Source organism: Capricornis sumatraensis, chromosome X (assembly GCF_032405125.1).
Source record: "Capricornis sumatraensis isolate serow.1 chromosome X, serow.2, whole genome shotgun sequence".
NCBI classification, from domain to species: Eukaryota; Metazoa; Chordata; class Mammalia; order Artiodactyla; family Bovidae; genus Capricornis; species Capricornis sumatraensis.
In genome coordinates this window covers 148,182,938-148,197,841 of record NC_091092.1, presented here as the reverse complement: position 1 = coordinate 148,197,841, position 14,904 = coordinate 148,182,938, and the positions used below count along the sequence as shown (strand labels likewise).

Genomic DNA, 14,904 nt, shown 5'->3' with positions numbered 1-14,904 from the left:
AGCTATAGCTTTTACCATGACCACAGGAACAAACCAGAGTCAGACATTTATCTTAAAAGATACAAAGTTTTATTAAACAAACCTGGAATCAACGGTATCATTCCATAAATTAGACAGCAGTAAGATCTTCCCAGGGTGTGTGTGTATATATATATATACACACAAATCACAGTGATTTTCATTGTGCAAGGAATGGAGAGGTGTAGATACAGGCTTTTTTTTTTTTTTTTCTTTTTTAAACCACATGAGAAGCTGAGACGATCAGGGCGGGGCTCCCAGTATGACTTGGGCAGGAAGGTGGCACACCAGCCCCGGATGCTTCATCCCTTGAGAAAGAAGGAACCTCCGACCGCCCTGCAGAGCCGGAGAAAGCATCTCGGGGAGCCAGGAAAGGCGGCTGGTGAGCAGAAACCCTTCTGATCCCAGTTGCAAAAAAAAAAAAAAAAAAAACACACACACACGTGCCATGAGTTCTATTTAAATAAGACACGACTCCACCGTGGAAAAGCAAAGAGAATATCAACAGAAGACGTTTCCAGACACAATAACTTAGAGGAAACGATTCCAGAATATTTCCTTTTTGATTATCTAGGATTGCGTTTGGTGGCAACCACACGGGGTCAGCAGGAACAAGCTCGGTATGAAAACATGATGCTTGGTGGACGCATTGGCCCACCACTCAACCTCCACCAAGACACAGACACACACACACAGACTCAAATATATTATTTAAGACAATCATACAGGTGGGTTTTTTCTTTGTTCTTGGTGAGTCAGCAACGCCCACACAAGTTGAACTGATTAGTCAAAAACAGATAAAGAAGCGTACAGTATACCCAATGTCTCAGCAGGTACAGAACACACGCCAGGCAGATGGACCACTGGAAAAAAAAGAACACGGGCATCTCGTTTCAAATCTCCACTGGGAGCGATCAAAAGACTTGCACAATGCTGTCAATTCTGTGATGCAAAATCAAGAGGGCTGGGGACCAAAAAAAAAAAAACAAAAAAAATTTCCAATCTTCCCTGCTCCTGAAGCTGCAGCAAGGATTCTGTGGTTACGATGGGGAGTGACTGCAGTCTGCAGGGCTCACCCAGGTGAGGTGGCCCTCGGTGCCTGCAGAGCAGGGCGTTGGGGACCTGCATGAACAGGATGGAGCCCAGTCTCACAGCTAAAAGTGGTTTCCCATCGAGAGGCAACGTAGGTCGTAGGCAGAAACGGCAAACGCAAGTCACAAGACTCAGCTGCTTGGCGCAGCCGGTGACTCGGATGGGTGGCAGGCTGGTCCTGAAATGCAGATAGAGAGAAGGGCAAACATCTCCCGAGACGGTGAAAAACAGGGGATGCCAGACCTGCTCGAGGAGCAAGACTGTGAGGAGTTTTAAAGCATCATGATGGTGTGACGTGCACGCCGGTTATCGGGGTTTTTTCTCCTTTGCATATTTTGACAAATCGACAGCAGGAATCATGGTTTGTTGGGGGTTTTTTTCCCCATTGCCGGCCAATGATACATGTCTGCTGAGCGGGATATCCCAACTGCTATGTCCACGGGCAATATGCCGTTATGACCGGCTAGCATTTTATCTCCTTGTGAGTTTTACGGATGGCTCTCAAACCAGGCTGGCTTTATTTTTCCCCGAGGAAAACAAGACACACCCCAATCCACCTCTTGAAATCAATGCATTTCCTAAAGACTTTATGAGTTTTTTTTTGGGGGGGGGGGTGGGAGCGTGGAATAAGGACCATTTTTAAAGTCTTTACTGAATTTGTGACATTGCTTCTGTTTCATATTTTTGGCTTTCTAACACTAAGGCAGTGGCATCTTAGCTCCCCCTACCAGGGATTAAACTCACATCACCTCCCCCCCAACAATGGAAGGTGAAGTCTTAACCACTAGGCCACCAGGGAGAGGTTGGCAGGGGAGTCCCAAGACTTTTTAAAGAGTTATTGTCACTTAAGGAGATATTGCCAGCTTGTCAGACGGCAGCAAACAAAAAAACAGATCCCTTTCCGGTTCGGAATGTCGTCACGGTGGCGGTGAACGTTCTTCAAAGCCTTGCACACCCTGATTACTTTGGATCCAAGACTCGAACATCACAGAATGCCTCCAGGGAGTGAACGATTTTCCGGTTGTATGCGGTGAGCCGTCCATGTGTTTAAGACGCATTTTGATCACGCCCAGCGTTGCATGACGTCAGACCGTTTAATTTACGGCCCAGCCACCAGCACATGATGCTTTCCCTGACTACATGGGCGCCAGGGGTGTCAAAGGTGCGGTGAACCCCGCCTGGCAGTGTTGGAATTCCTCTTCCTTTCCAACTGGCTTTCCATGGCTGCAGGTCAACGACCATGCTTTTATACAGAAGCGAGCCATCCATGACATCTGAACCTTTGTTTTCCCTGCATAGTTCTTCAAAATTAAGGCAACGCATTTTCGTGCGTTCTTGTGCTATTTTCATCTCATAAATTACATCCTAGAGAGGAAGAATGAAGCCAAAAAAATATGCGTCGGGATCAACATGTGTATTCACAATTTTTGTATTGTGTTCAAGAAAGGTGTTTCATTTATTTTGTATTTTCTTAAGCATAAGGCTCCAAATAATACTCATTTATTTTTATAGTCAGAGGACACGAGACTTAATGCTTTTCCTCGTGGGGTCTGTATCTCTGTGCAGGTTCACGCTGCTCATTCAACCTTCTAACATTTAATGACGTAATGGTTCAGAAATGGCACGATAAAATTTTTAGACCCAGGTGGCTTACCGTCTAATCCAAAGAGCGTGGTGATGAAAAGTACAGACTCAAAATAACAGTTGTCTGGGAACATTTATCCAAGTGCACCCTTTGAAAGTGAATTTTTCATGAGCTGCCCATTGTAAGGTTTGTTTTATTCAACCTTGGACTCACTCTCACCTACGGAACGGACTGCTCTTTGAAGATGAGGTCATTTATGAGAAGGGGGTGATTTAGCGCCTTCAGCTCAAAGCTTCCATAGGTGTCGTTTCTCTTCACATATCCTTCAAGCACACACAGCCCTTGTCTTCTGACCCAGAGACTGCAGCACGCCAGGCCTCCCTGTCCATCACCAACTCTCAGAGCTTGCTCAAACTCATATCCATTGAGTCGGTGATGCCATCCAGCCATCTCATCCTCTGTCGTCCCCTTCTCCTCCTGTCTTTCAGTCTTTCCCAGCATCAGAGTCTTTTCCAATGAGTCCACTCTTCGCATGAGGTGGCCAAAGTATTGGAGCTTCAGCTTCAGCATCAGTCCTTCCAATGAACACCCAGGACAGATCTCCTTTAGGATGGACTGGCTGGATCTCTCTGCAGTCCAGGGGACTCTCAAGAGTCTTTTCCAACACCACCGTTCAAAAGCATCCATTCTTCACGGTGCAAATGGTCAAATCTGATACATACATGTATGTCCTTTGACATTTGTGCTACGTTAAAAAAAAAAAAAAAAAAGGTCTACTTTTCCCAAACATCAGCTCTCCACACCCCTAGATGTGCCTACAGAAGCGAGGGAAGCAAAAGCTGGAAAGACGCACCTTTCTGGCCCAGCACAGGAAAGAAACCAGTGTCGGTGAGCCCAGAATACCTGAGTTGCAGAGACCTGAGGAGCTGACCGCTGAGGGCACACCCAAGCCTTTATAGCAATACGACCCGAGGACACACTCTGCCTGCAACCCTGCAGTCCAAGGAGCGGCACCTTTCTGGGCAGGAGAAAGGAGGATGCAGGGCTTGGGGGGCAGGAGGGGGCTGGGAGGTCTACTGACTGATCCCCGGCAGCCACTGAAGGCTCTAGAACCGACTGCTTAAATGCACAGACCTCCGCAGGCTAGGGCATGGCTGGACCCTATGACCGGATTCTACACAATGGGTTTGAGCCACTCTTGTCTTTCCAGCTGAGTCCCATTTAGGCTTTTTTTTTCACAGCAAAGGTTAGAATCAGAAAGCAGAAGAGAAAGACGGTAAAGAAGGCAATGAATGAGGATGCCAAGCACGTCTGACCACGTCCTGCTTCTGGGAAGACACGAACTTAAACAGCAACAGTGGCTCAGGCCGACACACTCGGCACCTGGCTTTCGGGATCGACAGAGTTCACGGGCCTCACCCAGCCCTCGGGTCCAAAGGGAAAACAAAGCTCATCGCAGGCTTGTCCGGCACAGGCCGGGCAGGTCTCTGAAACCAGAAGCACAGCGAACGGACAAGGAGAGAGAAAACCAAGCAGAAACAAGGAAGGTTCAAACGGCTCCATCATATCCCTTCCGTTCCTTGCTTTTCCCAAAACCAAAGGGGAAAAGAAACACACGTGCGTTGAATTCCTCAAGCCAACGCTGAGAAGAGACGCTTCTGTATCGGGAGATGCCCATTTGGTCCAGGGATTGAACCTGGAATACGAATAGCTCGCCATCTCCCTACGGAGTCTGAAAATTTTTTTTAATGCCACAGACAAAAGTCCTTGAAAAACATTCGCACTCAGTGGCTAGTCTTGGGACTAAAATTCAAACTCGCATCTCCGTTCTTTGCCTTCTGGTTTCAAGACCTCAGGCTACCAGACACAGGGACACAGACCATCATGGGATTTAACCATAAAATGCATGTAACATGGAAAAGATACATATATCATAACTTTAAAAATTTTGTCCAGCAAGAGAACAGATTCATTAAAAAAAAAAAATCTGAAACATAAATATAACCTCTGGAAAGTAAGAAAATGTACATCACTCCACAATTTCTGTGCTCCAAGCATACCGCCTTTTTTTATACACAGACACGAGCAGACGCACGCACACACACACACACACACACAGTTTGTGGTTATATCTGAACAAGTTCAGCTCAAACTTAAAAAGTCAAGTCTATGACAGAGGAAAAATAAAAAAAAACAGAAACCAAGATATTCCAGTAGGAACACACGAGGCTAAAAAGAAGAAAACCTCCAACCAAACGAAAGTTCAAAGTGTCCTACTGTGCAGCCGATTTTCCAGTAGATTAAATAATTCCAGGGCCACGGACGTCAACAGCTGTGCAATCTCTTTATACACATCCGGGCGTATACAAATGCGGAAGCATCCTTACTCCAAGAAGACAGATGCTTCCTCGGGTTGGCATGGGGGCCACCGTGTGTCCCAGGCAGGCTCAGATCACCCTGTGACTGGCATGAAATGAAACAGAGCATTTGGTTACTTCTGTAAATGTTTAGTCTTTCTTATCTTTTGCTTGCCCTGTGTGGCACAAGAGATCTTATTCCCCCAAGCAAGGATTGAACCTGCATCATTGGAAGCGTGAAGTCTTACCCGTCAGAGTGCCAGGGAAGTCTGGATTTTGTTAAATTTTCGAAACACCTGGGTACCATTTGTCATCTTAACAGTAACAACAACGGTGGCAGAAAAGAAGCCAAAGATTCCTTTCACATTCTTATTGCAAAGACCCACAAGCCTGAATTCTACGGAGTGAGAATGCCACATAAAGAAATTGGAAAGAATTTTTTTTTAAAAGGTGGGCTCTCCATGTTCCATAGAACTAGCCCAACCTCGTCCACAATTTGAAAAGAGATTCAGCCCCGAAACAAAAGTGGGTCCCCGCTTCCTGGTACTTTGCCATAGGACCTCACCATCAGACAAAACATTTCCTGATGAAGAAAAAACTACAGGGCCCAGACTCACAATCTAAAGTCAGCTTCTGTTTTGTAAATCAGTTCAACCCACAAGGACCCAACATAGAGCACAGGGAACTCTGCTGAGTACTCTCTTATCACCTATATGGGAAAAGAATTTGAGAAAGCAGAAATACATGTATATGTAAAAAAATATATATATATATATATAAGGAATTTAAAAATAAACAGAATTCAACTGATACAGGGCTTGCCAGGTAACTCAGATGATCAGGAACCCACCTGCCAATGCAGGACACCCGGGTTCCATTCCCTGGGTTGGGAAGACTCCCCTGGGGAAGGGAATGGCAACCCAATCCAGTCTTCTGGCCTGGAGAATCCCATGGACAGAGGAGCCTGCTGCGCTACAGTCCACGGGGTCGCAGAGAGTCAGACACGACTCAGCGACTAACACGTTCACTTTCACTTACTTTCAAGGGATATCGTGAATGAATGAAATTAAAAGGTGTCTTGACATTTCAAAAATCAATACATAAAATAAAGATATACCTTCCAGGCGGGGAGTCCCGAGCTCAGAAATTCTTGAAGACATCCAGCTCTTTCTGTGACACCGGCGGGGCAGAAGTCCAGTCGTTCTCAGGATACGTTTCAAAGTTGGAGGTATCGTCTGCACTGCACAGCTTGGGGACAATCGGGGGCTGAGGAACCAGCAAAGATACAGCGCCGTGGTTACAGAGGAACAGTGTTCACCATTCAGCCATGCGTCAGTTTTACCGCACTTTGCAGATACTTTGTTTTTCTAATAAATCAAAGCTTTGCAGAAACCTTGCCCGTCTGCACCAGGAAGTTGTTACATTCAGGTGCGCCTAGTTTTATTGCACTATACAGATACTATGATTTGTTTTGTTTTGTTTATAAATCAAAGCTTTGCAGAAACCTTGGATGGAGCAAGTCTGCACCAGGAAGTTGTTACATTCAGGTGCGCCTAGTTTTATTGCACTATACAGATACTATGATTTGTTTTGTTTTGTTTTGTTTGTAAGTCAAAGCTTTGCAGAAACCTTGGATGGAGCAAGTCTGCACCAGGAAGTTGTTATATTCAGGTGCGCCTAGTTTTATTGCACTATACAGATACTATGTTTTGTTTTGTTTATAAATCAAAGCTTTGCAGAAACCTTGGATGGAGCAAGTCTGCACCAGGAAGTTGTTACATTCAGGTGTGCCTAGTTTTATTGCACTTTATAGCTCAGTTGGTAAAGAATCCGCCTGCAATGCAGGAGACTGGGTTCCATTCCTGGGTTGGGAAGAACCCCTGGAGAAAGCATAGGTTATCCACTCCAGTGTTCTTGGGATTGCCTGGTGGCTCACACTGTAAAGAATCCGCCTGCGATGCAGGCGACCTGGGTTCCATCCCTGGGTTGGGATGATCCCCTGGAGGAGAGCATGGCAACTCACCTCAGTATTCTCGCCTGGAGAATCCCCATGGACAGAGCAGCCTGGTGGGCCACAGTCCATGGGGTCGCAAAGAGTCGGACACGACGACTCAGTGACTAAGCCCGCACACACACATACATCCTCCTTTATTTTGGTGTGTGGTTTTTTTTTTAATGTAATCAGTTTCGCAGAAACCCTGCATGGAGCAAGTCTGCCCCAGGAAGTCGTTACATTTAGGCATGCCTCATTTAATTGCACTTTGGACATACTGTGTTTTTTGCACGTTGAAGCTTTGCAGAAACTGTACATCAAGCAAGTCTATCTGCGTCCTGCCTTTTCGCTCTGTGTCACCTTCTGATAATTCTCACATTTCAAACTTTCATGATTTTACTTGTGAGGCTGCTCTGGGACCACTTATCTTGGATGTAACTACTGACACTGGTATCCTTTTGTTTTGTATTTTTCGATTAAGGTATAGATGTTCTTTTAAGACTCTTTGCCACTCCGTGGACTGCAGCGCCCCAGGGCTCCTCTGTCCGTCGGATTCTCCAGGCAAGGATACTGGAGTGGTTTACCCGTCCCTTCTTCAGGGGAATGTTCCTGACCCAGGGATGGAACCGGGCATGCCTGCATCGCAGGAGGTCTCTTTACCAACTGAACCTGCGTCTGTGTTCAGGAGAGCTTGAGGCTTCCCCGGGTACGAGCCGGCAGATGTGACGTACAGCCGTACCTTCAGCTTCCTTTCGGGGACCGCGCCCCAGTCCACGAGCCGGAACCACCGGTGCTGTTTTACGTCCTCGGCTCCGTTCTGCAAAAAGGAACAGCCGTCATCAGCGCAGAGAAGGCCGGCAGGACGGGAAAGCATGGAGCACAGGGAAGCTCCGGACGATTCCACACAGAGAGAAACACCGGTCCGCCATGAATCGAGCCTTTGACCCCAGAGAAAAGCACCAAGGAAGGCATGTGAGCGTCATTATATGCTTTTGGTCACGACAGAAAGAAATGCAGTCATGGAGTTCAGGCTTCCCTGGTGGCTCAGGGGTAAAAGAACCTGCCCGCTAGGGCAGGACATACGGCTTCCATCCCTGGGCGGGGAAGATCCCCTGGAGAAGGAAATGGCAATCCAACCCAGTATTCCTGCCTGCAGAATCCCATGGACAGAGGAGCCTGGTGTGCTATACTCCATGGGGTTGCAGAGAGTCAGACACAACTCAGTGACTAAACAGCAACATGCTGTTCACGCGTATACTGCCCCAAAGACCAAAGGGCAATTATGGTTCAGGCCGTCCCAACGTAAAGTGGGATTTTTCACCTTGACAATTTCCTTCAGCTGAAGCTATCTACGCTCATTTTGTGTGTGTGAGCCTGTTAATCGCTCAGTCGTGCCCAGCTCTTTGCGACCCTCTGGACTGTAGCCCCGCCAGGCTCCTCTGTCCATGGGGATTCTCCACGCAAGAAGACTGGAGTGGGTTGCCATTTCCTTCTCCAGGGGGTCTGCCCGACCCAGGGATAGAACCTGGGTCTGCTGCACTGCAGGCGGGAAGCTTTATCACCTGACCTACTTTTACAAATGTATAAAATGAGGCTCACAAAATGACGTCGTTTGCTCACTTCGGCCCAGAGATTAAATCACGTGACTACGGTGCAAATCGAGGATGTCACACTTGAGAGACGGGTTTTTCTTTCTTTTTTAAAAGACCTTGCAGCGTGTGGGATTTTAATTCCCCAACCCGGGATCAGAACCGCGTCACCTGCAGCGGAAACCTGGAGTCTTAAGCCCTGGACCACCAGGGAAGTCCGGAAACCTCAGAGAAGTGTTAGCTACAAGTTACTGGGTTCTTTTGGAAGGAACGAGCCTGTTCTTTAAAACTGTGGTAACGGGTGCATCATTTTGCTAACATGTCGCAAGCCATCCGACTGTTGGATTTAAAGGGGTAAACTGCACGGCATGTGAATGACGAAACAGAGGTTCAACGGGGAAGGGGACATGGGTATCCCTATGATGGACTCGGGCTGACGTGTGGCAGAAACCAACATAATATCGTAAAGCAATTATCCATCAATGAAAATTTTTAAAAATATTCAGAAACAAAATAAAATGTATAAGTAAATAAAGAAGTGACGATTCGTCAACTTATAGGTCACTGCTGAGTCACTGACTTCTTCGGAGAGCTGAGGAGACACGATTCTGGGTGAATCAAATCTGAAATTTGGCCAATGAAAGGGTAAGACTGTTCTGCCATTGTTGACATGCCTCAAGTCAGATGAGAGGCATTTAAAGTGAGTACCACTTAATACGTGCCGAGACGCTCAGTCGTGTCCGACTCTTTGCGACCCTCGTGGACTGTAGCCCTCCAGGCTCCTCTGTCCAGGGGGATTCTCCAGGCAAGAATATTGGAGTGGGTTGCCTTTCCCTTCTCCAGGGGATCTTCCCGACCCAGGGATTGAACTGAGGTCTCCCGCATTGCAGGCAGATTCTTTACCAGCTGAGCCCCCAGGGAAGCCCAACAATATTGGAGTGGGTTGCCTTTCCCTCCTCCAGGGGATCTTCCCGACCCAGGGATGGAACTCGCGTCTCTTACGTCCTCTGCACTGGCGGGCAGACTTTATACCATGAAGCTTACATGGGCAGCCGTTACCGTCCCACATCGAGGGATACAAATACTGACCTTCATGTTTCCCAGCCTTCTGGTTCTGTCGGTAACAAGCAGCTTCCTGATGAGGTCCCTGTGTGGGCCGGGGTGGGGGCAAGGAGACAGAAACACAGACACGTTGATACGGACCCACGCAAACACAGCAGGTCAACAGCAGTAAAATCCACACCATACGGGACACCCGGCCTGTGATTCAGCCTTCACGTTGGCCAAGCGTCTTCTAGTCTTTCTCACCACTGTTGAGGGCTAAGTCGCTCCAGTCCTGTCTGACTCTCTTCGACCCCGTGAACTGCAGCCCGGCAGGCTCCTCTGTCCGTGGGATTCTCCAGGCGAGAATACTGGAGTGGGTTGCCGTTCCCTCCTCCAGGGGGTCTTCCCCGACCCAGGGATCGAACCCGCGTCTCTTATGTCTCCTGAGTTGGCAGACGGGATCTTCACAGCTAGCTTCACCTGGGAAGGCCCTTTCTCATCATTTTCTCTTCCTAAATAACCTAGACAATTTATGCAATGCAGAGTGGCAACCCAGCTAAGGCACAGAGGTCGATCAAATCATCGTAGAGACGAACAGCCTTTGAACATGAGCTGGAGAAACCCTGTCTGCCCTGGGGATGTCTGACCTTCATTTCAAATACACCTGCCAGGCCAACCGCGGCCAACTACACAATGTGTGATTCTACCAAAATCAGCCATCAACGCTTTGCCCGGTGGGTCTACGTATCTGTGGGATTCTTGTCTGGATTCCTTGCCGTCCTGGAAGCAAGAGAAGTACTTGTGTGTGTGCCGGGTCACTGAGATTTTCATTCTAAATAGCAGATGGTATCAGAATACTGACTCACTGGACATCAACCCTGGATATTCATCAGAAGGACGGATGCTGAAGCTCCAATACTTTGACCACCTGATGCAAAGAGCTGACTCATTGGAAAAGACCCTGATGCTGGGAAAGACTGAAGGCGGGAGGAGAAGGGGACGACAGAGGACGAGATGGTTGGATGGCATCACCGACTCAATGGACATGAGTTTGAGTGAGCTCCGGGAGATGGTGATGGACAGGGAGGCCTGGCGTGCTGCGGTTCATGGGGTCGCAGAGAGTCAGACACGACTGAACGACTCAACAACAACAAAAAAAATCACAACACAGAAGGGTAGAGAAGCCTGAATTCACACCGCAGATGAGGATTCAACACAATTACGTCAAAGCGTGTTTCAAGAAATCATTTCCTTTTACTTCCCCCTTAAAAATTTTATTCAAGTAACGTAATCACGCATAGTACTTACATTATACAAGGGTTCCCCGGTGGCTCAGCAGTATAGAATCTGCCTGCTAACGCAGGACATGCAGGAGACCCTGGTTCGATCCCTGGGTCGGGAAGACCCCCTGGAGGAGGGTATGACAGCCCACTCCAGTATTCTCGCCTGGAGAATCCCACGGACAGAGGAGCCTGGCGGGCTACAGTCCATGCGGTCGCCGAGAGTTGGACATGATTGCAGCGACTTAGCGTGCAAAGTCATCCCAAGTCATCGAGGCCCGCACCAGCCACCAAACTAGCTGGGAGGAACAAGGGCCTTCTTCTCGAGTAACAAAGCTGCTTCCTTATTCAATATGATGACAAACAGCCTTTATTCGCTGATGATAAATACACCCATTCTCTCAAAAGATGTAAAACATGGCTGTGAGTCATGAAGAGAGGAAGTGTCATCCCAACAGAGTCATGAAAAGCTTTCCCCTTTTCGGGGGGAAAAGATGACCCACCCAGAGAGCGTCAGCTGAGCTCAGAGGAACAAATCAGGATGGTACCCAGCCGGGCAGGATGCCTCCACTGGGGGGGGGGGTCTGTCACCGGCTTTAGAAATGAACGCCCCCCAAAGACCAGAGAGGACGGCTGACTTACTTGACGCTGAACTCCAAATGTCTGGGGAAGTCTATCTTGCCAGCAAGAATCTTCTGATAGATGCCAAAGGCGTTGTCATCAAAAAACGGAGGAAACCTGTTAGAAAGATTAAAACGTCTATTTTTAGCGGCCAGTGGGGGGGCGGGGAAACACCCGCAGGCTTTATAAGCATGGCTTCCTTCCGCCTGCCAGGGGCAGAAGAGAATTTTATTTTGCGGTGTGTGCTTTCTCCTCTCACGCTGGAGTCACGGATGACTCGGGACCAGCTATGAAGGCGTGGTTCCAAGAGGGCAAGCGGGAGGCACTTTGTCCCAACTACAGACGACGGGCAAGGCTAGAAAAGGCCACGACCACGGGGCTATGTGACTAGCTAGACAACACAGAGCCACCTGCGTCTGTTGTTTAGCCGTTGAGTCGTGTCCGAGTCTTTGCGACCCCGTGGACTGCAGCCCCACCAGGCTCCTCTGTCCATGGGATTCTCCAAGGCCAGGATACCCGAGTGGGTTGCCGTTCCCTCCTCCAGGGGAATCTTTCCAAACCCAGGGACCCAACCTGCGTCTCCTGTCTTGGCTGGCAAGTCATTCGCCCCTGAGCGCACCTGGGAAGCCCATGACGGTCCCAGAACGACAACTATCCCGGCCAGCTGTACTTCTAGAGTAACCAGCTTCCGTGGATCGCGAACCTACCGCGGCCACGGACACCCAGCCCTCGGCGAGTGTGAACGCCTTGGAGTGAATAAACCCCCCAAGTCGGCCCTCCGCCCCGGAGCCAGAAGCCGGTTCCAACAGCGGTCGGGGCTTCGTATCCCTGCCTTGGGCGGTGGCTGTGAATGAGGATACGCTGCGGGATGGTTTCCATTCAGAAACAGGCCCGGGAGAAAACGCGTCACACGTTCCTCCACGGGCTCCCGGAGAATACGGCATACGGAGCCCCGGGGAAGCTGGCGTGACACGCCACCATCATGAGAAAGGTATGCGGGCAGCAGCTTTAACGAGCGGAAAAAAGTCATCACGAGACAGCGCTCACAGACGCAGCCTGAGAGAAAAAGCAGATGGAACGTGTGGCCGAGAGGTCAGAGTGCGGAGAGCGGCCCAAGACGGCGCCCAATCTGCCGTGTGTTAGTCGCTCAGTCGTGTCCGACTCTTTGCCACCCCACGGACTACATATACAGTCCATGGGATGCCCCAGGGCAAGAATACCCGAGTGGGTAGCCTTTCTCTTCTCTCGGGGAATCTTCCCAACCCAGGGATCGAACACAGGTCTCCCTCATTGCAGGCGGATTCTTTACCAACTGACCTATCAGGGAAGCCCACCCATATTTCAAAGTTATCTTCAAGTGTCTATCTTTAATCCAATGGAAACCTTCCAAGATTTTATTTATTGGCCGCATGGAATGGGATATGGGGTATTCCTTTCCTGACCAGGGACAGAGGCACATAGCTCACAGTGGAAGCTCACAGTCTTAACCACTGGACTTCCAGGGAAGCCTCCCTCCTTCTAAGCCTTTTTTTTTAAAATTTGACTAATTTAACTGAAGGATGACCAACCTAGACAGCATGTTAAAAAGCAGAGACACTGCTTTGCCAACAAATGTCCATCTACTCAAGGCTATGGTTTTTGCAATAGTCATGTATGGATGTGAGAGTTGGACTATAAAGAAAGCTGAGCACCGAAGAATGCATGCTTTTGAACTGTGGTGTTGGAGAAGACTCTTGAGAGTCCCTTGGACTGCAAGGAGATCCATCCAGTCCATCCTAAAGGAGATCAGTCCTGAATATTCATTGGAGGGACTGATGCTAAAGCTGAAACTCCAATCATTTGGCCACCTGATGCGAAGAGCTGACTCACTGGAAAAGATCCTGATGCTGGGAAAGGTCAAAGGCGGGAGGAGAAAGGGGCGACAGAGGATGAGATGGTTGGATCCCATCACCGACTCGATGGGCATGAGTTTGAGCAAGCTCCAGGAGTTGGTGATGGACAGGGAGGCCTGGCGTGCTGCAGTCCATGGGGTCGCAAAGAGTCGGATATGACTGAGTGACTGAATTGGAGGATAATTACGTGACAATATAGCGATGGTCTTAATAAAACAGGCAGTGAGTGCCGTTCACACACGTGGGCACGACTTGCATCTTGACATCAGCCGTGGTGAGCTGTAGACAGAAGGACCACCTGTACTGCCCCATGAAGGCAAGCTCACGAATTTCATCTTAAAGAATGCACAGCCAGGAACTTGTGCGGCGGTCCAGTGGTTGAGAATCCGCCTTACCACACGGACGACGCCAGTTCCATCTCTGGTCGAGGAGCTAAGACCGTGGAGCAAGTGAGCCCGATGTGCCGCATACACGGGGTCCAAGCTACACAACTTGAGTGTCTGCGGGCTGCCAGCAAAGAGCTGGCCGGCTACAACTGACCACTAACGCCCAATTCAGCCAAATAGATGTTCTTTTAAAAAAAATGCACATCAGGGCCTCTCTGGTGGGTCAGTGGTAAACAATCCGCCTGCCGACACAGGAGACGTGGGTTCAATCCCTGACCCGGGAAGATCCCACGTGCCTCAGAGTATGTAACCCGCACCCCCCCAACAACAACAACAAAATATATATATATATATATGCCAATTTTGCAAATTTTTTCCCCATCATCTATCTATCATCTTTTTTTATAGACATCTTTGACCTACCTCAACGTTCCTGGTGGCTAAGAAGGTAAAGAATCCGCCTGTCAATGCAGGAGACCCGGGTTTGATCCCTGGGTCAGGAAGATCCCCTGGAGAAGGGCATGGCAACCCACTCCAGAACTCTTGCCTGGAGAATCCTGTGGACAGAGGAGCCTGGCAGGCTACGGTCCATGGGGTCACAGACTCAGACACGACTGAAGCTATGCTTGGCAAACACAGAACACACATCCTATTACGATACTACGAGGGTCAGTTCCGGAGAAGGCAATGGCACCCCACTCCAGTACTCTTGCCTGGAAAATCCCAGGGACGGAGGAGCCTGGTGGGCTACAGTCCATGGGGTCACTACGAGTCAGACACGACTGAGCGACTTCACTTTCACTTCTCACGTTCATGCATTGGAGAAGGAAATGGTAACCCACTCCAGTGTTCTTGCCTGGAGAATCCCAGGGACGGGGGAGCCTGGTGGGCTGCCGTCTACGAGGTCACACAGAGTCGGACACGACTGAAGCGACTTAGCAGCAGCATCAGTTCAGTTCAGTTCAGTCTCTCAGTCGTGTCCAATGACTAGGATACAGTGTATTGAAATACCAGACTTCTAACAATTGTGTTTACATAGTAACTGTA

The 14,904-nt window shown here is 48.9% G+C and overlaps 1 protein-coding gene across 1 annotated transcript in view; it reads right to left on the bottom strand.

Moving 5' to 3' along the window:
* Positions 1 to 6,192: 6,192 nt before the first annotated feature.
* The window catches only part of PRKX (protein kinase cAMP-dependent X-linked catalytic subunit), a 57,172-nt gene continuing 48,460 nt past the window's right edge, over positions 6,193 to 14,904 (bottom strand). The window contains exons 5-8 of the mRNA XM_068963341.1: positions 11,601 to 11,696; positions 9,724 to 9,781; positions 7,785 to 7,862; positions 6,193 to 6,318 (exon numbers count right to left, since the gene is read on the bottom strand). Of these exons, the coding sequence (XP_068819442.1) occupies positions 6,193 to 6,318; positions 7,785 to 7,862; positions 9,724 to 9,781; positions 11,601 to 11,696 (358 nt within the window). The remainder of the gene's footprint in view (positions 6,319 to 7,784; positions 7,863 to 9,723; positions 9,782 to 11,600; positions 11,697 to 14,904) is intronic.